The sequence below is a fragment of the Stegostoma tigrinum genome, chromosome 39, assembly GCF_030684315.1.
Source record: "Stegostoma tigrinum isolate sSteTig4 chromosome 39, sSteTig4.hap1, whole genome shotgun sequence".
NCBI lineage: Eukaryota > Metazoa > Chordata > Chondrichthyes > Orectolobiformes > Stegostomatidae > Stegostoma > Stegostoma tigrinum.
Window position 1 is genome coordinate 16,585,741 of NC_081392.1, and position 26,374 is coordinate 16,612,114.

Sequence of the window (26,374 nt, forward strand, 5' to 3'; positions counted from 1 at the left end):
GACTAACGATAAAGCAAATTTTAAAGAATGATTGGAATTTTTAAATGTTCACAAATTAACTGGAATGTTTCCTGTTTCAGTTTCTTATAGCTGAAAGTGATCGAGGAGGTTTGTGCAACATTGACTGCTCTAGAGCGCAACAGAAGCCAGTCTGTGGGAGTGACAGAAAGTTCTACAAATCCCACTGTGCCTTCCAGCGAGCAAAATGCAGGGACCCGACCCTTGAAACAATGCCACGGAGCCGATGCAGTGGTAAGGATGGAAACATCAAAGCAGAGCTGATTCGTCCATTCGTCAATGATAAGCGAGATTCAGTCCCTTCATTGGCCTCCTGTCTCCCATCTTTGTAACCTTAACTAGTTCTGCAATTTTCTAAAAACTCTGCTTTCCTAAAATTCTGGTCTCCAAATTTTATCATCCTATCATATGTGGTTCATCTGTCATCTCCTAAACCTTTCCACCTCTGCACTTCTCTTTCCTCCCTAAAAGGTACCTGTGGCCAAGCTTATAGTCACCCGTGGATCTGTGTCAAATTTTAATCTGCATGCTAAATTTTGGGAATTTAACTACAGCAAAGATGCTGTATAAATGCAAGTTGTGTCACAGATCCAGAATCCCCATTATCAAAAATCTTTTATCATTTCTTCTAAAATCCTCCCTTCCTCCTTGCTGATGCCTTTTGCCATATCAAACTTACCAAATTGTACCTTTCCACACTTTTTAAAGGTATTTCATTATCCCCTCTTTCAAGATACTTTCTAGTACATTAGCCACAATTGAATCTGCAGTTTGTTGTCATACTCCTTTATAAGAACTGTGCAGTGTTTCTCATTCTATCAACTTAAGTTATGGACTGAATCAAGCTCTTTTAAAATTGTTAGGAGACTCCAAAATGGTGAGCATAGAGAAGATGTTTCAACTTGTAAGGAATCCACAGCTATGGGACATAAATATCATATAGTCACTAATAAATCCGATATGGAATTCAAGAGAAATTTCGTCCCCCACAGAATGTTGATATGTCTGCTGAATAGTAAAGATGCCTTTAAGGGATAATGAGATAAATACACGAGAGAGAAGGGATAGAAACAAATACTGAAAGGGAAATAGAACATGGGAATACAAGACTTCGTAACAGGATTGGGGCTGCTCCACCATTGAATAAAATCATGGCAATTTGGCAAGGTTCACTCTCAGGCAGTTGCCTGTGGGACACATTTGTTCACTCCTTTATTTTTGTCACACATAAGTCATTTGTTTAAATATTATGTGACAGGATAGTGTTAAATCATTGGAGCAATTAGCTAGGTGTTCCTTGCATAACTCCTCGAGGGATTTCTCTGACCTGCACAACCTCAAAATTTAGCAATTTCCATAAATCTCAGTGTTGTGACAGTGCAAGGTGAGGGGTAACGTACCAATTTCCATCTTGTCTTTTGAAACAGCAACATTGTTTTTTCGAGTATCTTTTTTTTTGGACATCTTCTCACTGTGTAGGGTCTCCGAAACAAGAAAAGACAAGAGACGGCTTTCTCTAAAGTATAAGAGAAAAGCAGAGATGGGGAAACCTGCACTTCTCCCCTCTTCTCCTGTCTGAAAGGAAGGGGCAAACTTCCACTCAGTAACTGTAATTGTTTTGAGTTGTTGCAATTTTACTGAGCACTCTGTTCAGCATATGAGTGAAGTAAAACTTCAGTGCATTGTTGTGTAAGACCGTAAGACTATAAGACATAGGAGCAGAAATTAGGCCATTCAGCCCATCGAGTCTGCTCCGCCATTCAATCATGGCTGATAAGTTCCTCAAACCTATTCTCCCACTTTCTCCCTGTAACCCTTGATCCCCTTGATAATCAAGAACCTATCTATGTCAGTCTTAAATGTACTCAATGACCTGGCCTCCACAACCTTCTGTGGCAGTGAATTTCATAGATTCACCACTCTCTGGCTGAAGAGGTTTCTCCTTATCTCCGATCTAATAGGTCTTCCCTTTCCTCTCAGGCTGTGCCCTTGGGTCCTCGTCTCTCCTACAAATGAAAACATCTTCCTGACATCCACTCTGTCCAGGCCATTCAGTATTGTGTAAGTTTCAATTAGATCTCCCCTCATCTTTCTAAACTCTAATGAGTATAGTCCCAGAGTCCTCAAATGTTTCTCATATGTTAAGCTTTTCATTCCTGGGACCACTCTGGTGAACCTCCTCTGAACTGACTCCGGGGCCAGTACATCCTTCTGAGATATGGGATCCAAAACTGCACACAATACTCCGAATGTGGCCTGACCAGAGCCTTAAAAAGCCTCAGTAGTACATCCCCGCTTTTATATTCCAGTCCTCTCAAAATAAATGCCAACATTGCATTTGCCTTCCTGACTACTGAGTCAACCTGCATGTTTACCTTGAGAGAATCCTGGACTAGAATTCCCAAGTCTCCTTGCACTTTAGACTTCTGACTTTTCTCCCCATTAAGAAAATAATCAATGTTTTTATTCTTCTTGCCAAAGTGCATGACCTCACACTTTACCATGTCCCATGTTGTACTCCATCTGCGACTTTTTTACCCACTCTCCTAACCTGTACAAATCTTTCTGCAGCCTCGCCACCTCCTCAATACTACCCGTCCCTCTATCTATTATTGTATAGTCTGCAAACTTAGCCAGAATGCCCACATTTCCTTCATCCAAATTATTTTTTTTCATCTTAATCCCATTAATGACTGTTGAATATATAAATTTTACACAAGTGTTACCAGTACTCTAAAAATAGTTTACTGCAGAATTACTTTGATTGGGAGTGGGAAAATTTGATGCAGTAGTCAATCAATAGATTCTATGTTTCATTTCAATCTAGACTGATGAAACAACAGTTTCCTTTTAATCATGCTAAACCTATTAAATGACTTCTGGTACTGAGAAGTCAAAGTGATCAATCAAAGCCAATAGGACACAGCTAAAGAGAGAAGATGGATGTAAACCAAAAAGTTTTAGTTTTAAAGGATTGTAGAAACAGGGGAAGATTGAATGAAGTAAAGAGCTCCAAAGTTTTGTGGCCAATGGGTTAAAAATTGAGTTGACTAGAATCAATTAGGAGGATTTTTTCCAGTTTGCACGAGGTGGGAAGCAAATTTGAAAATTAAGGGTAATTTTACCAGGTCCTTACGTGGCAAACCCCTTCCCCCTGCTGGTTGGGAAATCTGTAGGCTAAATTGAGGTAGACTTCTAGCTGCAACCTGAGGGGTGGAGTATAATTTTTTCTTTGGCGCAAAAAGGAGGCTCATGGGTAGGAAGGCAATCCCTGCAGCCTCAGCATTTTTGCCTGAGGGGTTTCTCCATCATTAGCAACAATTTTATTATTTTGTTTAATTACCTTTGGCCTATCACCTACCAGCTTCAGGGACTTTTCATCTTCAGTGACTACTGTTTCTGATGGCACTGATGAGAGTTCTGAGCTGTCAGCCAAACAGATTGGCCAGCAGCTTAAGGTGGGATTTCCTCTGAGATGAAGGGAGAATGTCCAGTCTTTAATCAGTTAATGTTTCATGGACTGTTAAATGGCTGTGGGACTGCTGTCATCAGGGATGATGAATTCTCCATTGACTTTTGTGCTGGTGGAGCAGGAAATCGTGCAGTTTGAGAAATTATGCCTGTAGAATCTTACAGGACAGAAGAAGGCCATTTTGATCTTTAGTACCCATTCGCTCTTTGAAACAGCTATGCAATTAATTCCACTCCTTTGTTCTTTTAACACTGCCGTGTAATTTTCTCTTCATGTTTTGTTTTGAAAGTTACGACTCAAACTCAGTGGTGAGTGGAGTTCCACAGGGCTCTGTCCTTGGGCCTCTACTGTTTGTAATTTTTATTAATGACTTGGACGACGGAATTGAAGGATGGGTCAGCAAGTTTGCAGACGACACAAAGGTCGGAGGTGTCGTTGACAGTGTAGAGGGCTGTTGTAGGCTGCAGCGGGACATTGACAGGATGCAGAGATGGGCTGAGAGGTGGCAGATGGAGTTCAACCTGGATAAATGCGAGGTGATGCATTTTGGAAGGTCGAATTTGAAAGCTGAGTACAGGATTAAGGATAGGATTCTTGGCAGCGTGGAGGAACAGAGGGATCTTGGTGTGCAGATACATAGATCCCTTAAAATGGCCACCCAAGTGGACAGGGTTGTTAAGAAAGCATATGGTGTTTTGGCTTTCATTAACAGGGGGATTGAGTTTAAGAGTCGTGAGATCTTGTTGCAGCTCTATAAAACTTTGGTTAGACCGCACTTGGAATACTGCGTCCAGTTCTGGGCGCCCTATTATAGGAAAGATGTGGATGCTTTGGAGAGGGTTCAGAGGAGGTTTACCAGGATGCTGCCTGGACTGGAGGGCTTATCTTATGAAGAGAGGTTGACTGAGCTCGGTCTCTTTTCATTGGAGAAAAGGAGGAGGAGAGGGGACCTAATTGAGGTATACAAGATAATGAGAGGCATAGATAGAGTTGCTAGCCAGAGACTATTTCCCAGGGCAGAAATGGCTAGCACGAGGGGTCATAGTTTTAAGCTGGTTGGTGGAAAGTATAGAGGGGATGTCAGAGGCAGGTTCTTTACGCAGAGAGTTGTGAGAGCATGGAATGCGTTGCCAGCAGCAGTTGTGGAAGCAAGGTCATTGGGGTCATTTAAGAGACTGCTGGACATGTATATGGTCACAGAAATTTGAGGGTGCATACATGAGGATCAATGGTCGGCACAACATTGTGGGCTGAAGGGCCTGTTCTGCGCTGTACTGTTCTATGTTCTATGTTCTAAACTGCAATGCAATGAATTTCAACCAGGTTCACAAAGGCAAGATTTGATTACAACTTACAGTTCCATTTTTATCAAAACATGCAACTGCACAAAACAGAACCACCCAAAGTATACGGCCATGGAAGAATTTATCTTTAATGCAATCCATTCAAAACTAATATTTTTCTAGTTGACAGTACTCTTCAAATTGAATTTTGTTACTAGATTCCTGAAAGGTTTGTAAAATTATAAGCATTGTTTTTTCATCTGCTGCCTCCAATTTTTAATGACATGGTCCAATCTTCCTTTTCTATTACATTTTTCAATGGTCGTTACTGCTTTGGATTTCCCACTCTTGCTACTACTGGTCTCTAAGCATATCATTCAAGACATTCTTTCTTTTTTCTACATCAAACATATGGTGATGACCAATTGTGATGTAACAAATGTTTTGGTAAGCTTTTATTTAACAACAATTATGAATGGATTGTGGATGGACAGGGAGATGGATCGGGCTTTTTGATATGGAGTGGACTGCCCTACTTTGGGACCAGCATTTTGAACCATTCTCTGGATGGGTTGTCATTTATGGGACGAAGTTTTGGGCCATCATTTTACAGAAGCGCTGGATGGTCACCCTTCACAGGAGCTATTCGCGACACCTTTTCTGGGACCTATTGGTGGACTCTACTTTACATAATTCTTCCTCGTCTTTCTGCTTGAGTACATTCCTCACAGACTGCATACCAAAACTTGCCAATTATTCAATGACATGCTTGCTGTAAGTGCGGACATCACATGATTATGGTGTTTGCTTGGTTTAACGGTTTGTCATTGATTAAACCTGTTTGTAACATAACTGGTAATTGGAATGCAGTCTGAGGCAAGTGCAGCTTTATAAAGTACGGCTGAATGTAGCCAAGTGTTTCATTTTTTTCTGATTACCTTTGAATCCAGAGATCACCATACTTTGTACTTTAATATGGAGAATAGTGTGATTTAGGAATGTATTGAACCTAGTTATTTCTGAAATAAGTTGATCTGTGTTACAGAGAGGGCCACAGCAAGATGCCAAGAAGACAGAGCCCAAGCACTAGCACAAACAAGGAAAGCAACAGACTCCATTATTGTACCAGAATGCAATGAGGATGGCTCCTTCGCACAGGTACTGTTAGTAATCAATGTTAATCACTCAGTGCTGAAATTGTGCAGAGATAACACATTAGAAATGGCTCTCGCTTATATCTTCTAAACCAATGAAGTGAACCAATTGTGAATAAACTGAAATTATTTCAGGAATTTTTAATATAATTTTATTCTGTAATTATTGACAAGCTGTTAGAAAGAGAATTCACTGCAATGCTCAGCGGGCTTATATTCATGAGTGGAATCTAACCAAGTTATTCTTCACTTATCCTTTGAATCAGTTCGGATCAGAAGCTCTCCAGTGACCACAGCATAGTCTCTGCTGCAAAATTGTCACTTTGGTGTTCATGGCAAGTTGACAAATAATGAAGGATTTCACCTTTGTGGATGACTGTTTGCTTAGGTCACAGAAGGTAAAGGAAGATTTAGTAATGGCATTCAAAAGTATCAAGAGTTTGAATGGAGTACATTGAGAAAATTATTGTCAGGGAAGGGTGTTTAATAATTTGGAGACAGATTTAAGATCACTACTGAAAAAAGCAGGGCACATTTGGGGGAAGAAGATGAGGTGAATTTTTGTTTCAAATAGCATGTTGTTACAAGTTACTACATAGAACAAATTATTCCAAAAGTAACAGCTTTGTAACACGGACAAAGATACACATGCTGGCACCAAGCCAAGCATTTTTTCACTTGGCTCACAATTGGTGAATTGGACCAATTATTAGCATTTGGGAAATCAATTACTAGAGATGAATATTGCACGTTCCAGACATTTGCGAACTAGAAAAAGAACCTGCTTCCATTGTGTAAACAATTTCTTGTTTGCAGACTCAGATTTTGAAATAGTGCAACATTTTCTGAACAGAATATGTTTTTACAGTTTAAACAGTTTCATATTATTGCATTGGGCAAAATAGCACCTGTACAATCGGATGTGTTTCAGTTGAGATATGGGACAGAGTTCCTTCCGGTTCGTATGTTCATCTAAATAATTCTGAAATGTCTTGAGGCCTCCAGGCTTTCCTGCCCTTTCAGCCAGTGAGTTTCAGATACTTCCAATTCTCTGGGTGAAAAGATTGTCCTCATATCCTCTCTAAACCTTATGCTCCTTACCTTAAAGTGCCCTCTGGCTATTGACCTCTCTACTAGGGGATAAGTTTCTTCCTATCTATACTGTCTACACCCCTCAGAACTTTGCACATCTGAGCCTGACTGTACTTCAGCCTTCTCTGCTCTAAGGAAAACAAACCTCAACCTACTTAGCCTCGCTTCATAGCTAAATTGCTCCAATCCAGGCAACATCCTGGTGAATCTCTTCTATGCCCTCCCTAGTGCAGTCACATCCAACCTATCACATGGCAACTGGAAATGTATATTGAACTGTAGCTTTGGCTGAACTAATGTTATATACAACTCCATCATAACCTCTTCCTCTTGTATTCAAGCCTTGACAGATAAGGGAAAGTATCCCATATGCCTTCTTAAATCACCTTGACTGTTTGCCCTGCTGCCTTCAAGGACATGCACATCAAGGTCCCTCTGATCCACTGTACTTCCTATGGTATTCCATTTCTAAGGTACACTCTTCGACGTGTATTCCTTTGCCTTGTTAGTCCTCCCAAAATGCATCACCTCACATTTGTCATGATTAAATTCTATTTGGCACTGTTCAGCCCATCCAACCAGTGGTCTAAGACTTTCCTCCTTGTTCTGACAAGCGTCAAAGTGGAAAATAAAATTGAGAACCAAGGCCATGTGCAAGGTTCAAAGAGGAGATGAAAAGGACAGTTGAGAAGCAAAGAGGAATTATGAGAGAAGATTGACAGTCAAGGGGGATGCCAAAGTCTTCTACAAGTGTACCGGGGTAAAAACAGGAGTAGGGCTAATTTTCAGGGACCAAATTGGAGATTTACATGGAGGCAGGGGGCATAGCTGAGTTATTAAATGAAAACTTTGTATCTGTATTTACCAAAGAGGAGATGCTGCCCAGGCCATGTTGACAGTGGAGGAAACTCTGTCACTAAAGTGTTCAAAATTGAAAAAGAAATAGCGGAATAAATTGGCGAGGTGCCAAATGAGATGCATGCAAGAAAATTGAAGGAAGTAAGAGTGGAATTTGCAGGAGCACTGACCATAATCTTTCAGCTTAGGCTCAGGGAAAGTGCCGGAAAACTGAAGAATTGCAAACTTTACTTCCTTTTTCAAAAAAGATTGTAGGGATAAACCCAGCAACTACTGTCCAGAAAATTTAACTTCAATGGTGTGAAGTTCCTGGAAACAATTATTGGGATAGAGTTAGGAGTCATGTGGAAAAAGGTGCGTTGATTAGGAAGAACCAGCATGGGTTTTTAAAGGGTTACTATATTTAACTAATTTCCTGGAGTTTTTTGAAGAGGTAACAGAACTGGTCAGAGGGGTCAGTGTTATTGATGTGATGCACATGGACTTCTGTAACGTATTAGATATAGCATCACACTTGTGAGAAAAGGTACAGCTCATGGAATAAAACAGGCGATTGCAACTTTGTACAAAGTTGGCTGAGTGATTGGAAACAAAGAGCAATATTCAATGGATATTTTTTGGCCTGGAGAAAAGGATCCCTAGTGTTTTGCCATTGCGATCCTTGCTTTTCCAGATATATATTAATGGCCTAGATCTTGGTGTGTCGGAAACAAGTTCAAAGTTTGCAGATATTTTGAGACTGGGAACATTGTGAACTAGAGGAGAACAGTGTAGAACTTTAAAAGGACATATAGAGGATGATGGAGTGTGAAGATAGATGGCAGATGAGATTCAATTCAGAGAAGTGTGAGATGATGCATTTTGGTAGGAAGAACATACAATATTAGGAGACAATGTAAAGGGTGAAATTCTAAAAGGGGTGCAGAAGCAGCGGGACATGGGTGTATATGTGCAGAAAACATTGAAGGTGGCAGGACAGACTGTAATAAAGTATACAGTATCATAGAATTTATTAATGAGGCATAAAGTACAAGAGTAAAGAGGTGCTGATGAACTTATATAATACACTTGTTAGACCTCAGCTAGAGTATTGTGTATAGTTCTGGGCATCACCCCATCGGAAAGATGTGAATGCATTGGAAAGAGTGCAGAAGAGGTTTACAAGATTGGTTCCAGAATGAGAAACTTGAGTTATGAGGATAAATTGGAGAGGTTGACACTGTTCTCTTTGGAAACAAGAAGGCTAAGAGGAGACCTGACAGAAGTTTTAAAATAATAAAAGGGCTGAATAGACTAAATAGGGCGAAACTGTTTCCGCTTATAAAACGAGCAAGAATGACAGGACACAGATTTTAAATATTTTTTTCCAAGACCAGCAAATGTAAGGTAATAAAAAACATTTTTAGACAATGAGTTGTTCAAGTCTGGAACACACTGTGCAAAGGTGTGATGGAAGCAGATTCAATTGAGACATTCAAGAGGGCATTAGATGATTATTTGTCTAGAAACAGTGTCGAGAATATGGGGAAAAGGCAAAAGAATAACACTAAGTCATAATGCTCATTTGTAGAGCCAGTGCAGTCAAGTTTGGTCAAGTGGTCTCCTTCTGCCCCAGGACACTTCTGAGATTTTGTGACTCTGAAAGACCCAAGTCAAAAGGAATGTACTGGAACATTCCCCACTCTTTTGGGTAGATGCAATAAGGAGCTAGACACCTGCTTGAAGGGTAGCTCATTCACCATCTTTACCAGCCACTCTTTCCACAACACTGCAGTTGCAGTATATACTTTCTACGGGGTACAATGCAGCAACTTACCAAAGCTTCTTCAAATCTGCTGCCACTATCACTTAGGACAAAGGCAACACTGTCACAAGATTATGGGAACAACAAGATTTCTAGTTCCTTTCCATGTCACAGAGCTGGTAAAATCTTGAGGCAAATTAGACAGTCACCCAGGGAAAATGACTTTAGAGCAGCAAAACATGCTGGATTTCTAAAAGAAAAATCAGAACTGAAGTCAACCTGAAATCCGTGAAACTTGACATTAATCTCCAGTGAATTAAAAAAAGCATTCCAAGCAATCCTACAGCGATATTTTAAACAATTCAGTCTGGTAATTACTAATTAGCAGTGAAGGAGAAAGAAACACCCAAAGCTATCAGCTTATGTCACTGCAGTTTAGTTACGTTAGATTCGGCATTGCACTGCCTAATCAGACTCAAACCTCTTTAAACAAAGAAAAGAAAGTCAAGGGGAATCTGAGATAATAAAGTGTGAAGCTGGATGAACACAGCAGGCCAAGCAGCATCTCAGGAGCACAAAAGCTTTTGTGATCCTGAGATGCTGCTTGGCCTGCTATGTTCATCCAGCTTCACACTTTATTATCTTGGATTCTCCAGCATCTGCAGTTCCCATTATCTCAAGGGGAATCTGTTTGCCTTTGCAATGGAATTGGTGGGACTTGAATTTGCATGAGTGAATGTGCACAAACAGTAAGAAATAGTCCAAATGTGCTATGATCCAGCAGGAGTTCAGATCGTTTCACTTTCAATCAGTCAAGTGATTTCCTCTTACAATTCTTGCATTATTTGGAAGTCAAACAACAATTTTCCTTCTTGAATTGACTGACACCTGCTGATAACTATGTTAAGCTTCCTGGCTGTGTGTTAGTGCTAAACAGTACAGCAAGACAGCAGTAATACCAGCCTGGTATCTCTGACTAGGGATAAAAATGCAAAATGACAAGGCAAAGTAATGTGAGGTAGGGATGCTGTGAGCATTCAGTTGGGCTTAGAATCAGTGAGCGCTATGACAGCAAGTGAAGAGCTGGGAGATACAGCCTGGCCCAATCCATGCAGTGGACTGAACAAAGTGTCCTTGCTTCAGTATTACACTGATTGATGCCAGTGCTACCTGAGGTACAGAAATAAAGTTCAGAAGCATCCTGTAAGTGGATCGGTGATGTTCCATGAGCATTCTTAGAGGCTGGCACATGGCAGATGCCAATGTTTGTGGACATGTGGTGCCTATGGATATACTCTTGAGATGTTATTCTCCATGTGTTCAACATGGATGTCACCTGGAGCAAGTAACAAGCTGAATCTGCCAGGTGCTTGATCTGGTTTCATTGTCAAGTTTTCCTGACGTGAGCTTGTTTGGTGAATTTGGCAAGATGGGAGGTGTGTTGAGCTGTTAACAGGGCATTTAACAAGCAATTATCACTGTCAGTTTGCAACGTACGTCTCTACAATGAGAATCTGTCCATATCACTGTGGAAAGCCCAAAAGATGGTACAAGTTGATTCTAACATCGAGATGGGCCTCACTACACTTGTCACTCAATTCTGCCACACAACTTGCCATAGATCATGTTTCTCAGATCCTATAGGATTCCATCCTTGGTATCACTTAAATTATATTTAAATGCGTGTTTGAAGGCAAAACTTGTATCACTTACCATCATGTGTGTGTGTGTGTGCAGGTGCACAGTGGGAGATTTTGTAGCATTAGGCTGAAGTCTTATCTAGGGCAGAAAATACCATCATGCCAGCCCTGTGCAGTTGTCAAGATTATCACCATTCTCACTTGGAGATTTATTGTTCATTCTTATTGGATAAAAATATTGGAACTTCCTACCTTCTTTCATTGGGAGTGCAGCTACATTTTGGACATTCGCAATTCAAAATGACACACAACTTTCTCAAGTGCAACTAAGGATAAGCAAAAAAAGTGCCAGCCTTGTTTGCAAGCCAAATTTGGCAGAATCAATTAGAAAAAAACATACATTTGCAAGCTCCTAATTTACAATGAATGGAACAGTCATATTTCCAGTCAATGGTTTCGTTCTTATGAAAAGATAAAGGCAACAGATATTATCTGACATTCAGTTTTGTTTGAGCCAATAGAAATGGCTGACTGAAAGCTGAATGCTGTGGCTGGATGAAAGCGATATTCTGTAATTAAACAATTACATTGAAGACTAGAGTTAATTAAACCCTTAGTTGGTGAGCTCATCCAATAAATCTGAGCTGATTGATTGCTCACAGAATTTTTGCAGTGACATAAGACTTGGAAATGTATAGTTTTGATTGACGATTTACTTACTGTCAGTTTCATTTCCTTAATTGAGAAGCCCAGGTGAAATACCAAAGCCAGGAGTGCAGGACAACGTCAAGTTTGAAAACAATGAGGAAGTGGGCAAGTAAATCATGAAATAATGAAAATGTGACCCCAAACTTGATGTGTATCATGTTGTAGATTAGGAGAGAACTGAATTTGTGCTATGTCATTTTGCAATCCTCAGAGTTCACCCTACAACCCAGCTTTATGTTTTAAATTGAATGAGTCCAGGAGCCTGTCTGGGCCAGTGAGGATAATGCTGATCGGGGAGTGAATGACTTTGGGAGCATATGTAAGATGAGTGTGGACAGTGGTGATGGGAACATGAATGAAACTTGGTACAGAGGTTATCAGCAGCAGAGATTTTGATAATTGCAAGTTTGTAGGGGTTGCGTGTGAGACAGCAGTCAGGAGTATGTTTAAGCAGTCTGGTGTAGAGGTAATGAAGGAATGGATCAGAATTCAGAAGCAGATGAGCTGAGGCACAGGATGAGTTGAGTGATGTTACTTTGATGGAAACAGGCAGCCAGGTCATTTTGGGTCATTGATCATTTTGTGTTTTTGGCTTTTCTGTAGTTGTAGGCTTTACTACCTGACGAAGCCCTCCAAGTCTGACTTGGAAATATATCACTGTTGTATCAACGTTGCTCACTCAAAATTCTGGAACATCCTCCCCAACAGCACTTCAGATGTTCCTAGACCAAATGGACTGCAGTGGTTCATGATGGCAGTCACCACCTTCTCAAGGGCTTTTAGGGATGGGCTATTAATGCTGACCAGTCAGCAACACCCATGTTCCATGAGTGTATAAAAAAAAGATATTCTTGAGCAGCAAAAGATATCAGAGGAATCAGCAGGGTACCAAACCTATATGAAACAGTTCTGAAGTTTTTTTCTCACAGAAGATTGTTAGCTCCATAACAAAATAATAGCTAATCTGAATCACTAGACTGAAGAATTCCAAGAGTTCATGACATTTCAATGCTCTATGTTCATGCGAATATACCAATTATTGGGCAAAAAGGTCATGTTCAATTTGTTTGCATTATACAATGACAATGAAGCTGCTGAATAATCATTGCAAAGATTTTTTTAACTTATGTTTTCTGCAGACCCGAATTCTACATGAATTAAAAACCCTTAGTGGTTGAGAGCTTTGGGAACAATGAGTCCAAAGTTATTTGATCCTCTCAATTGCTATGCATTTACCACAAGTCACATCTTAGATTATTCAATGTAAGTTTAAGAACTTCAGGTGCCAATTGAAAATCTGCCTTTTAAGTGAAACCAATACAAAACAAAAGATTTTCTTGATCTTACTTGCTTACTGTCACCTCTGGTAGTATTTTTTAACCAACAATCTACAAGGGCAGTCAAGAACCTTCATACAGTGAAAACTTACCAACATAAATGTGAAAAGGATTGCAAGAAAAGTCATCAAGCATATGAAACCTGCTGTGTCAGTGAATGTCGCAAACCACTCACTGCTTTCATGCTATAGAGAAGCAAAAAACTTGATTCTCAAATGTCCCACTTCTTGTATTCGCACTAAGTACAGCTGTGGTTGTTCATTGCATCACAATCTTGATTGATTTACTATCAAACCCTCTGAACTGGCAAAGGAACATAGAAACAAGGAATTAAATTTTCAGGATATGCCTGGAGCTTTTAGATGGGTGGGTGGGATAATTTAATTAAGCAAGAGGCATGTTGATCTTTTGCTATTAGTTTCTCATAAACTTTCACACAGGTTGGTTTTCAGACCAGTACATTCTTCTGGTTGTAATGAAAAGTCAGTGGGCTAATTGTGTGTTGCTGCTGATTGTTGTAGTCCTTTTTATGTTTTAAGTGTGAATCCTGGCCTGTGAATGAGAGGCAGTACAACTGTGGTACAAGCAATGTTAAGTTAGTAAGCTGCAAAGAAGTGACAGTCACTTTTTGTACATGATGCAACTGATGGAGATGCGTGATACTCAGTTTCCTGTCTGTCAGTCCTCATCTGTGGCCACTTTATATTGTTAACTCACTCTCACTGGGGCATGAAGCATTGAGTATATACCTCAGCACAGCACAAGAGATCATTTATCATCTTGTGGCACTGAAGCCAGGTTGTCTTGAGCTGTGGACAAGTGCTGAATTCTGCAGCTACCTCTGTCCAGACTGCCTTCATCGGTCAGAATGGTCTCATGTTGCCAAGGGGAAAGGATTTCCTTTCCTCCTGGGCAACCTTCAAGAGAACCTCTAGGGAGACATCATGAAAGTGTGGTGCCTTTTATTTTGCTTGGGCTCTGATGTTTCCAGGGGTGTGTGGTGGTGATGAGCAGAGATTGAATGATGCCCTAGGAAGCAGAGAGTGAAGTGCTGACAAGCACTGTTAAATATGGTACCCAGTTCTAGGAGCCCAGAGGTCCTGGCAAGGGCCAGAGCTTCCTGCCTACCAATCACCAAAGTTTTGGTGTTTTATTCACACATGAAAATGTTATGAGCTTATAAGAATATATTTGCACAAGAAAACCTGCCTCAATCAACCCCCAATTGGATGTACCTCCCACTATTCGGCACATCCCTACAGTTACTCTCAAAGAAAAAGAAACTTCTACCCAAAGAACAGAGTCAATAGTTCAGCTGCTCAACCTTGTTCCTCCATTCAATCAAATCTTACTTGATTCACTATCGCTCAAATGCTATGAATTAACCAACCTAAGAGTCCATTCACATAGAGGGAAGGAAATGACATGGTCAGGGATTTTGGAAGAAAGTTTTCAGAAATGCTAGCAAGGAGGTGGTGACTGAAAGCAACAATGGGTAAAGAAATGGGAATCCACGTTGGAAGGTGTAATCTGAATGATCTGGATGAAGGGATTTGTCAGAAGCCAAGATTTTGAATTGAAAATTAGTATAAGTGACTTGAGAGATGGGTGGTGTAATTTGGTGTCTGCATCACATATGAAAGAAACTCCTGCACATACACATGAAACACAGACATGCGCACACAAAAATTAGATTTTGTAATAATTCCTTTTCTTTCCCTCTGCTTTAACAGGTACAGTGCCATAAATTGACAGGCTATTGCTGGTGTGTCACACCTGATGGCAAACCAATCAGTGGATCTTCAGTCCACAACAGGACTCCAACCTGTTCAGGTATTAGACACATAAAGGTATTTAACTTGATGTCTAGGTAATTGTCAGTTGATCCTTTAAAGGCACAAAGAATTCTTAGAGCCACAAGAGGGAAATCAAACAAATATACTTAGCTTTAGAAACTGGTACATGAGACACTCACTGAGGTTTGTAAAATGCTGGGATATATTTTGTGATCTACAGATTTTCAGTGCAATCAGGGATTTGGGTACTGAGGTAAGCGTGCTTAATTTGCCTGACATTCATTGTCATATTCTAACCATTGCACTTTGTATAAAACAACAATAATTTCTTAAATTAGGAGAGGACCCAGTAATTTCCAGTACATTGCTTCTAACTTTGAGTTTGCCTGTGCAGAAATTTGAGCGGTGAGGAACCAAGCAGGTGTGTATCCAAAGAAATGTTCAACATACATAATTATTTACAACTTATTACATCTGCTTTAATGTAAAGAGTTCCTGAGCAACAGCCTTAAAAGTCCAAATCAATCAGTAAGTTAACATTGAAAACTTGCTCAACAATACCTTGATCAGCACTAAAGAAGATTGTCATTTTTAATAAAAATATAACAATGGAATTTTGGAATCATGTTGGAACAAAAAAGAAAAACTTGCATTTATTTAGCATTTCACATGGTGTTTGATCATCCCAAAGCAGAAGTAATTTTCAAGCGTAGTTGTTGTATTGAGGGAAACTGGGGAACAGCTGGTTTGCACACAGTGCAGTATCAAAAACAAATATTTGAAAATGACTCAATAATCCAAACTTAAGGTGATGGTGACAAATATTGATGAGTGTGGCTAGGATTCTGAGTAAAGTTCCCATGCTATTCTTTGAAGTAATGCTATGGTATATTTTACATATACCTGGTGGGGCAGATGGAGTCTTACTTTAAAATCTTATACTGCTTCTACAGTGAAATATTTCCTTAAAACTATACTGGTATGTCAAGCCAGAGATTTTGCTCAAGTCTCTTGACTGGAGCTTCAGCATGTAGCCTTCTGAGTTCGGGGGGAGGGGGAGAGAGAGAGAGAGAGAGAGAGGGCTACCTATTAAGCTTGGGAAAGCTGAAGTTTTTGTTCACTGTGGACAATGCACCTCTCTCCCAACCTTGATTAATGTTAGGGTATTAAATAAAATGACCTACAGCTAATAGAAGGTCTTAGATAAGCTGTAAATTTCCATTAAATATTTATAGCTGCAGGAGCTGTTAGCACCTATACCATGTATCCCTGGTTAGAAATTCATACCCAGGAGAATCACTGTATTCCTGCTTGTGCATTGCACTCCAAGTCAACTGGATGAAGTTCTCATTTGGTATTGAGTATCAATCAGCTATTCAAATCTTGGTACAAATCACATTGGATTCTGGAGACATATGCAAACCACCGAACCCCCTCTCTCCACACCAAGTTTTCACACTGTAGGGATTCGATGATTCTATGAAGCAGATAGTTGTTATATTCAAAGTATAATATGTCTTGGTTTCTGTTTGACAGGAGTGACATAATATCTGCAATTTGAGTGACAACCTCGCTCTCAAAGCAGGCAATTCTTTTGTGTCATGGAGATGTCATGTGAGAAAAGTCACTATAATAGTTCTTTTCATAGAGCCCGTTTACAGCCCAGGTACTTTCAATGCAATGAACAGTGAAATACAGATAATTTAGAAATAATTTATCCCAAAGTTTTCCTTTCCAGATTCCACGAAGGACAAAACATCCCAGCGGGGGCGTGACTCTAGCAGAATGGGTAAGTTAAAAACTTTCAGCCATTTTGCATGATATTGCTAAGCTCTGTACTGACCTCTTGACTGAACAAGCTGACATGTTTTTGTGCTATTGTGTAATATGGTCTACTGTCCTTGTATCTCTGGTCTCTTGATTCTAATTGAGACCAAAATGGTGAGAGGAAACTCTCTTCCCTCTGTGGCTGTTTTGGCCCAATGAAAATGAAGTGTACAGACCCTATATAACTCGTAAGGTGCCGGATGCACAGTACGAAACTGTTCAAAATGTCAGAGCTTCAGAGGGGAAGTGAAAAAGAGAATCAAAGAGTAAGATAAGAAGCGCCAGCCAATTTAAAAGGGTATCCCAAAGTCTTCTTCAATCATATAAATAAAGGTACTAAAAGGAGGAATGGGACCAGTTAGGGACCAATATTGTATTACCACCAAGACCGGGATCAACCTTGGATCAATGAAGAATCTAGGGGGGCATACTAGGAACAGCACTAGGCGTAATTAAAAGTGAGGTGTCAACCTGGTGAAGCTACAAAATCAAACAACTTGTGTGCCAAAAGGCATATTAGTAAGTTATTGAGCTAAGCTCTTGCAGTCCTGTCAGATCTAATTATAAATGGTGGTAGACAATTAAACTGACTGGAGGTGAAGGCTCCACAAATGTTCCCATCCTCAATAAGGGGGATCCCAATACATCTGTGCAGAAGATAAAGCTGAAGCACTTGCGATAATCTTCAGCCAGAGGTGCTGCGTGGACATCTACCTTGGCATCCTCTAGAGATCCCCAGCATTAGAAATGCCAGTCTTCAGCCAATTTGATTCACTCCACATGATCTCAAGAAATGGTTGAATGTACAAGGTACTGTAAAAGCTATGAGCCCTGTCAAAATTCAGTCAACAGTACTTGAGACTTTTGCTCCAGACTTGTACTCAGGCCAGTTACCACCCTATCAGCTCACTCACGGTCATCAGTAAAGTGATGGAAAAAAATCATCAATCGTGCTAAGCAGCACTTCCTAGCAATAACCTGCTAACTGATTCTCCATTTCAGTGCCTCTCAGCTCCAGACTTCACTGGAACCTTGGTCCAAACATGAACAAAATAGCTGAGAGGTGAGGTGAGAGTGAAATCAATACAGTATTTTACTGAGTATGGCATCATCAACAAGCCCTAGAAAAATTAGAACCAATGAGAATCAGGGGCAAGCTTTCTGCTGGTTGAAGTCATCCCGAGCTAAGAAAGAGGGTAGTGATTGTAGACCAGTCATCTCAGTTCCAGGACATTACTGCAGGAGTTCTTCAGGTTAGTTCCCTGGCCCAATCATCCTCAGCTGCTTGACCTACCCTCCATCATGAGTTCAGTAGTAGGGATATTTGCTTGTTTAGCATCATTTATGACTTTTCAGATACCGAAGCAGTCTATATCCAAATTCAACAAGACTTGGGTAATATCCAGGCATTGGCAAGTAAAAGTTTTGCCACTTAAGTGCCAGGCAATGACCATCTCCAACAAAAGAAAGTCTAAGCATTGCCCCTTGAGATTCAATGGCATTAACACATTTGAATCCCCTACTAGAAACATCTTGGGATCATAGTTGACTAGAGATTGAATTGAACTAGCCATATAAATACTGTGACCACAAGGACAGTCAGAGGGTAGGAATCCTGCAGCTTCTAGAAACCTTATTCAAGGACAAAAAGATAGTAACTGGGATGAATGCAAGTTAGGTGAGGAAAGCGAGCATGGATTACTGAAGAGTAAATTCTGTTTAACTTACTTATTGAAATATTTTTATTGAAGAGATATTGCAGAAGGTTGATAAGGATAACGCCATCGATGTGGTGTACATGGCCTTCCAAACTACATTTGGTACATTGTTGCACAATAAACAGTGAGAAAAGTTATAGTTCATGCAATAAAAGGGTCAATAGCAACATGCATGTGAAGTTGGTTGAGTGACAGGAAACCTGTTCTTCCTCTCACCTATCCACTCCTCCCACCTCAATCACACCTCCATTTCCCACCTACTAACCTCATCCCGCCCCCTTGACCTGTCCGTCCTCCCCTGACTGACCTATCCCCTCCCTACCTCCCCACCCATACTCTCCTCTCCACCTATTTTCTCCTCTCCCAATCTTCAGTCTGCCTCCCCCTCTTGAGTTGAGTGACAGAGTATTGGTTAATTGAAATAAATCAAAGAACTGCAAATGCTAGAAATCTGAAACAATAACGGAAATTGCTGGAAACATTCAGTGGGTCTGGCAGCGTGTGTGGAGAGAAGAAGAGTCAACATTTTGGCTTCAGTGATCACTCAGAATGGTTCAGAAAGTACAGTTCTGAAGTAGGGTTTCAGGACCTGAAATGTTGGCTGTGCTTTCTCTCCACAGATGCTGCCAGACCTGCTGAATTTCTCCAGTAATGTCTGTTTTTGTAATGGTTGCTGGATGTTTTTCAGACTGAAGGTTTGCAGTGAAGATCTCCAGGGGTTAATGTTGGGTTGCTTGGTCTTCCTGATTTATGTTTATGAGCCACACCTTGATGTACAGGTTACAATTTCAAAAATGTGGATGATACGAAATTTGGAAGCATTATGAACTTTGAGGATGATAGTGTAGAATATCTGAAGGACATGGACATTTCAGCTAAGTGGACAGGTTCTGGGTGAAATTCAGTGCAAGGTGATTGATTCTGATTGAAGGAACTTTGAAAGCTCTCATAAAGAGATACAGGAGCAGAGGTATCATAGTATATAAGATAATGGGAACTGCAGATGCTGGAGAATCCAAGTTAAAAACGTGTGGAGCTGGATGAACACAGCAGGCCAAACAGCATCTTAGGAGCACAAAAGCTGATGTTTTGGGCCTAGACCCTTCATCAGAAAAGGGAGATAGAACATAGAACATAGAAAAGTACAGCACAGTACAGGCCCTTCGGCCCACAATGTTGTGCCATGGAATAATCCTAATCCAAAAATAAAATAACCTAACCTACATTCCCCTCAATTCACTGCTGTCCATGTGCATGTCCAGCAGTCGCTTAAATGTCACTAATGACTCTGCTTCCACAACTATCACTGGTAAACTATTCCATGCGCTCACAACTCTCAAGATGGGGAGAGGATTCTGAAATAAATAGTGAGAGAGGGGGAGGCGGACTGAAGGTTGGTAGAGGACAGGATAGATGGAGAGGAGAGTATAGGTGGGGAGGTAGGGAGGGGATAGGTCAGACCAGGGAGGACGGACAGGTCAAGGGGGCGTGATAAGGTTAGTAGGTAGGAAATGGAGGTGCGGATTGTGGGGGGAGGGGACTTCACCAGTTTCAAAATCTCCCCTCCCCCCACTGCATCCCAAAACCAGCCCAGCTCATCCCAGCCTGCCTAACCGGTTCTTCCTCTCACCCATCCCCTCCTCCTACCTCAAGCCGCACCTCCATTTCCTACCTACTAACCTCATCCCACCCTCTTGACCTGTCCGTCCTCCCCGGACTGACCTATCCCCACCACACCCCCCCCCCACCCACCCCCCAACCTCCCCACCCATATTCTCCTCCTCTCCACTTATCTTCTCCTCTCTCCATCTTCAGTCCGCCTCCCCCTCTCTCCCTATTTATTCCAGTTCCCTCTCCCCATCCCCCTCTCTGATGAAGGGTCTAGGCCCGAAATGTCAGCTTTTGTGCTCCTGAGATGCTGCTTGGCCTGCTGTGTTCATCCAGCTCCACACTTTGTTATCTTGGATCATAGTATATGGCAGCTTTGTTATTGAAGGTAGCAGGACAGGTGGAGAGCAGTAATAATGCTTACAATATCCTCGGCTTTATTAAAGAAGCCTAGAACACTACAGCAAGGAAGTTATGCTATACTTGCACAAAACACTGGTTTTACCTCCATTGGAGCTTTGCATTCAATTCTCAGTGCCACAGTTTAGAAGATATGCGAAAGCTGCAGAGACAGTGCAAAAAAGATTCACAAGAAAGGCTCCGGGGATGCTGAAATTCAGTTGTGTAGATAGTTTGGATAGATTAGGACAGGTTTCTTTGAAGAAGAGAAAGTTCAGAAGAAATTTTAGATGTTCAAAATTCAGGGATTTGGACAGGATAGAAAGGAAACATAGTTCCTCCTAGTGAAATGGCTGTAAATGAAAGGGCTCAGATTTAAGGTAACCACCAAAAGAAGCAAAGAGGACATGAGGAAAAACCTTTACATCCAGAAAGTGGTTAAGATCTGGAATTTGCTGCCTAAGTATATTCACCAGTTGAGATGTTCAATTGAGGCGCTCAAAGAAAATTTAGATTGTTATCTGAAAAGGAAGAATGTGTGGCTTATGGGGAGACAGTGGATACTGCATAAATTGCTAGTTTGACAACTAGCATGGACTTTATGGATCAAATGGCCTCCCTCTGTGTTGTAGCAATTCTGTGTTTGTGTGGCACTAATTAAAAGAGTCACATTGATGCTGGTATGGGAAAGGTTTGCACAAGCAGCAAAAGGGCTCTGGTGTTGTGTCAAAGGCACAGTATTAGAGTCACAGAACTCATAACGCAAAACTGTAACTCTAACATGCCTGAGCAATTGATACTGAGACTAGGATATCTTAGAGAAATAGAGTCATAGAGTCATATAACATGGAAACAGATCCTTCGGTCCAGTCAGTCCCACTTGCCTTTGTTTGACCCATATCTCTCCAACCTTTCCTAATCATGTGTTTATCCAAATGTCTTTTAAATACTGTAATTGTACCAGCATCCACCACTTCCTCAGGCAGTTCGTTCCAGACATGAACCACACTTTGTGTAAAAAAACAGTTGCCCCTCATCTGAAATGGAAAAGTATTTTACTCCAACAGTAATGTTCCTCACCATATAAAAACCAAAAGAACTGTGGATGCTGTAAATCAGGAACACAAACAAATTTGCTGGAAAAGCTCAGCAGGTCAGGCAGCTTCTGAGGAAGGGTCACCGGACTCAAAATGTTAACTCCGTTTATTCCTTCACAGATACTACCAGACCTGCTGAGCTTTTCCAGCAAATTTGTTTATGTTCTTAACCTTGATGGGCTGAAAAAATTGAATGGAAAATAATTAACAGCAAGTTATAAAATAACTTGTTAGTTACAAGCTGAATACATTTACAGTGGGTATGAAGAGATTCTTAATGGTAAAAAATAAAGCTTACAGTTTAAACACAGTTATGTAATCTGAATTTCCAACAGAGTAATAGTTTTTAGATTTATAGATTTTCATTAAAACATCACTGGCAAATCCTGCACGCCCACAATAATAAATTATGAAACTCTACCTAAACCCTTCCATCTCTGACTCTCTCTTGAAAACAGCCTTCCAATGCCCACTCCTGTAACTACTTTCAGTCACTAATACCAACAAATTATTATTTAAAGTGCAATGTTGACTTTTTCAGGTACATTGCACCTTTTAAATTTTATCATGCCTCTGAGATCGCTGCTTTCCTCCAAATCTATTTGCCTAATTTTCATTGTTCCACCACCAGCAGTCAAGGCTCTGGCTGACTAAACCTAAACCTCTCCAGCTTTGATCCTTATAAGATATTCTGTTAAACCTACTTTTTGGATGAAGTTTTTGGCACCAATCTCATAGCTGCTTGTGTGGCTTGGTGTCAGGCTTTGCCAGAAAGTGCTGCTGATAATCTTTTTTATACTATACAGTTAAAGGCACTGTATAAATGCAAGTTGTTGTGAAAGCCATAAGCAGCTGTGGAATGAATTAGCTTAAAAGTGTTGTAGGGGCTCAACAGTGTGACATACTTGAATTGTTGCACTACATTTTTGAGGTATTTTGTGTAACAAGGGTGCAAAGAGGTTTCTAGTGAGTGGTGCTTCAGGACAGGAGGGAGAAAAAGATGATCATGTTTGAGTTGTGGCATCAAACCAGAACTATACAAGCCCCTTCCACTTTATCTTTAAAGACTACTCTATCTTTTTGGCCATTTATCCAAGAGCACAAGTAGAATAGATAATACTAATGTCAATAATAGTGTCTTTTCGATTATTTTCTTCTCTAATCCCAGAACAAGGAATAAAGCTTCGGCCCACCACAAGGACTCTGATTCGCAACACAGGTAAAGGTACGCAGACTTATGACTTTGGTTCTTGGTAGATGAGACAGTCTTGTAATAATGCACATCATAAAGCTGAAGAACAAAATAATGATTTTGTTTGAGAGATCTCTCAAAGATAACTGTATGTTGCATAATAGTGCAATTTGTGTTGTTCAATTATGTGTTTGTGAACAAACGATTAAACTTTTGTTGCATACTTTTTCACATAGGTGGCTCCCTTTTTGAAAGATTAATGGAAAACATGTATTTATATCTCATTTTTATGTCCTCAGGATATTCAAAAGTAGTTGACAGCCGATGAAGTACTTTTGAAGTGAACAAATTGTTGTACTTTAGGTAACTAAATGGCCAAATTGCACACTGCAAATCCCATAGACAGTAGTTAGCACTTTGAAAAAGACAATATTTACTAAATTCAGTGAGAAGAAGTTTCAAAAAGGAGATGAACAGATTTTCTAGATGGAGATAGTAAGGTGAAGTGTAACTTTTTATTATAATGTGAGTTATTGAATGCACTCTAGAATGGCTCACTTAAATCCTATTAGGAGCTTTATGTAATTGTACATAATGGGATTTTGAACAGTCAGTATGTCCTAAGCCATTTTTTTTGTCCATTAACCTTTGGTAAGGACACTCGCAGAAAGAAGGGGCACATATACATAACATCAAACCCCATGACTCTAGACATTTAGGTCATATATTGATACCAGTGACGTTTTATTCAAAATGATTGGATTTAGGAATCTGTCATTATTATAAATAAATATATTTTTACAATTTCACCTTGTTTCTTAGGTCTTGCAACTCTACCATAACCATCCATAGCTCTAGACTGTGACATGCATACAAAAGTTAAATACAAACTTCCAGAACGATCTGTAACTCGCAACTCAGTTTTATGATATCACAAAAGTCAATGAATTACTTTTTGAAGTGCAGTCTGTCAAACTTGTAAGCAAATGTAGTAGCTATTTATGAGCAGAATCTCATAAATATCAAACTAATATTGACTAAATAATCTGTCTTCAATAATGATAAAATCAATATTGGCTAGGAGACCAGGGAGTGCCCTTTGCTTCATTGTCTTTATGCCATGAAATCTTTTAAATTCTTGCTCTGATGTTTTATCTGAAACCCCTGATTTATTCTCCATTAGTTTTCTAGCTAATATTTATACCTTCACCAATGGATCACATGATTACTAATTAATCATTATTTCTGGAATCTTACGTGCAAATTGTCTGTTCTACTTCCTATATTCCATTAGTGATAATTCAAAAAGGTACATAATTGTGATTTAATGCTTTATCAACCTGTGGTTAAGTAAGATACTATACAAATGCAAATAATTCTGTTCTTTCTATTGTATTATAGCTGAAAGTAATCCTGTCCTTCTACAATCTGCACACATGAGTATTTCCCTGTAAGGGATCACTATCTAGTGACTGGAATCAGGGATTGCCTAACTATTATTTCAACTCCTTCTCAACAGAGTCACTGAGACCTGTTGTAGTATTCCAAACAACAGGCTAGCATTGATCTGCAAGGAAAGGAAAAGGACCAAAATTGGAAATTTGTTCTCCCCATACATCTCAAAAGTTACTGCACCAGACATGACATTCTTTTAAACACTGCCTACTTTACTTGCTGACACCCTAAAACCACATTGTTTGGTTTTCAGTTTACAGCTATTTCAATCAAGTTTTTATTTTCTCCTCTTGCCCCTTTTGAGATCCTCCCACGGCATCCAGCATCACCAGCACAAGGTGAGTTATTTGGTTCCAGGTCTCCATCCAATAGCAGGTGTTTCTGGGGTAATGCTCACTCTGGCCATCTGTGCCCTTTTGTTGGAGTGTGGCCAGTCTCTGGTTGCTAGCTTTTTGCAGCTGGATGGTGTTTCTAACACACTCCACAAAAAAGCAACTGAAGGAATGAAAAAGTGAACTCCAGGAAGCTGAGTCAGTCATGTCAAGCAACTCCAGGATCTTCTCCCATCCTTCCAATACAACTGCAGATGAATTGTGCCTTATGTGCATAATATAGGTTTCATCATTGGGTTTTAGCCCACAAATTAACTGAGAGGTTAGTTAGGTTATGAGACAAGATTTTTGTAACTCGTGTAACTGAGTTGACGTGCACCCAACCACAATCAATCCAGAGGTGTCAATGAGCTAATTTAAAAAAAACCCTTCTTTTGATTAGCTTCTCCTCTTGCAGGTGAAGCATTGGATCATCGCAAGCAGAGGCCTGTTGAGGACAGACATAAAGATGCATTGCTAATGTCCAAAAATCCAGGTGAGGTTTCTGTGATTTCTCTACTCACCCAGAATGAAAGTAGGCATTCAAATAGAGATGTGTCATTTTCAAGATGTGAGTGTCACTGGCAAGGTGCTGACCATTTTTTTGTTGCTCACAAACACTTTAATGCTACTGAATGTCTTGTTTAGCAACATATGAGCCCAGTGAAATGTTAATCACCATTGGTATAGATCGGATAAATCAGGAACAGGTCAGAACAATTGATTTCCTTTCCTAAAGATGAGTCAGGAACCATTTTGGTTTTGGTAACAAAAATGCCATGTACCTTTTTTTTCACTGTTTCCAGTTATGTATTTCCATTTTGAGTGGACTCAATTATTTTATGGTGGGATCTGAATTTGCATTTTACCTGGATTAGTAGTGCAGAAATCTGAATTACTTAGTCCAATTGCATAACTGCAGTACCCATGTTTGGGCTAGTAACTCTTAGCTTCAGATGAAATAGATGTGGCAAAGTAGATTTGAAGATAAACATGTCTCTCTGGTAGGCATAGGAGATGCCATTGCAAAGATAGTATTATTACCTACTGTGGAAACCTGGGAGGAATTTTCCCCTCTCTTGTATTGTGTGAGTAATGGTGTGACATTGGGGGTGGGGGATGACAATGAAACAAGCATGAATCTTGATGTTGAGGAAAAACTCCTGATTTTTTGCAAGCCACAAATCATGACTTCAGAATCTCATAATAGAGCTGCTACTATCGCTACTTCCACGCATTTGCATCTCATTAAAGCCCCAATTCACAGTTTTGATGTGCCACTTCCAATTCTCTTCTCCTCGGCTCAGAAACTAGACAGCACAAATTCTTGACTTGAAAATTAGAGCAGATACTTGGCTGAACATTTGTCCTGGCCCTTGCAGAACTGCTTCTTCAGATGTCCCTGTGTGCTTCATGGCTACCATCCTTTGTGACTCTTCATCCACACAAGTTAGCATCAGCAAACTACCAGCACCTCAGCCTTTCGATGCTTTACTTTGTTACACATGGACGCATAACTTGAATGTTTCTGCCACATTACCACACATGCAGGGATACATGTGCATTGACATTCATCTTATGACCCTTTTATTTGCCTTCATAACA

General features: G+C 40.2%; 1 protein-coding gene across 3 annotated transcripts in view; it reads left to right on the plus strand.

Moving 5' to 3' along the window:
- Nucleotides 1-26,374, plus strand: part of LOC125447789 (SPARC-related modular calcium-binding protein 1-like) — a 102,359-nt gene that overhangs the window by 36,670 nt on the left and 39,315 nt on the right. For 2 of the 3 annotated variants that reach the window (XM_048522508.2, XM_048522510.2), the window contains exons 2-7: nt 81-252; nt 5,819-5,931; nt 15,040-15,139; nt 16,841-16,891; nt 22,920-22,976; nt 25,188-25,265. In XM_048522508.2, the coding sequence (XP_048378465.1) occupies nt 81-252; nt 5,819-5,931; nt 15,040-15,139; nt 16,841-16,891; nt 22,920-22,976; nt 25,188-25,265 (571 nt within the window). The remainder of the gene's footprint in view (nt 1-80; nt 253-5,818; nt 5,932-15,039; nt 15,140-16,840; nt 16,892-22,919; nt 22,977-25,187; nt 25,266-26,374) is intronic. The other variant, XM_048522509.2, reaches the window with a different exon arrangement.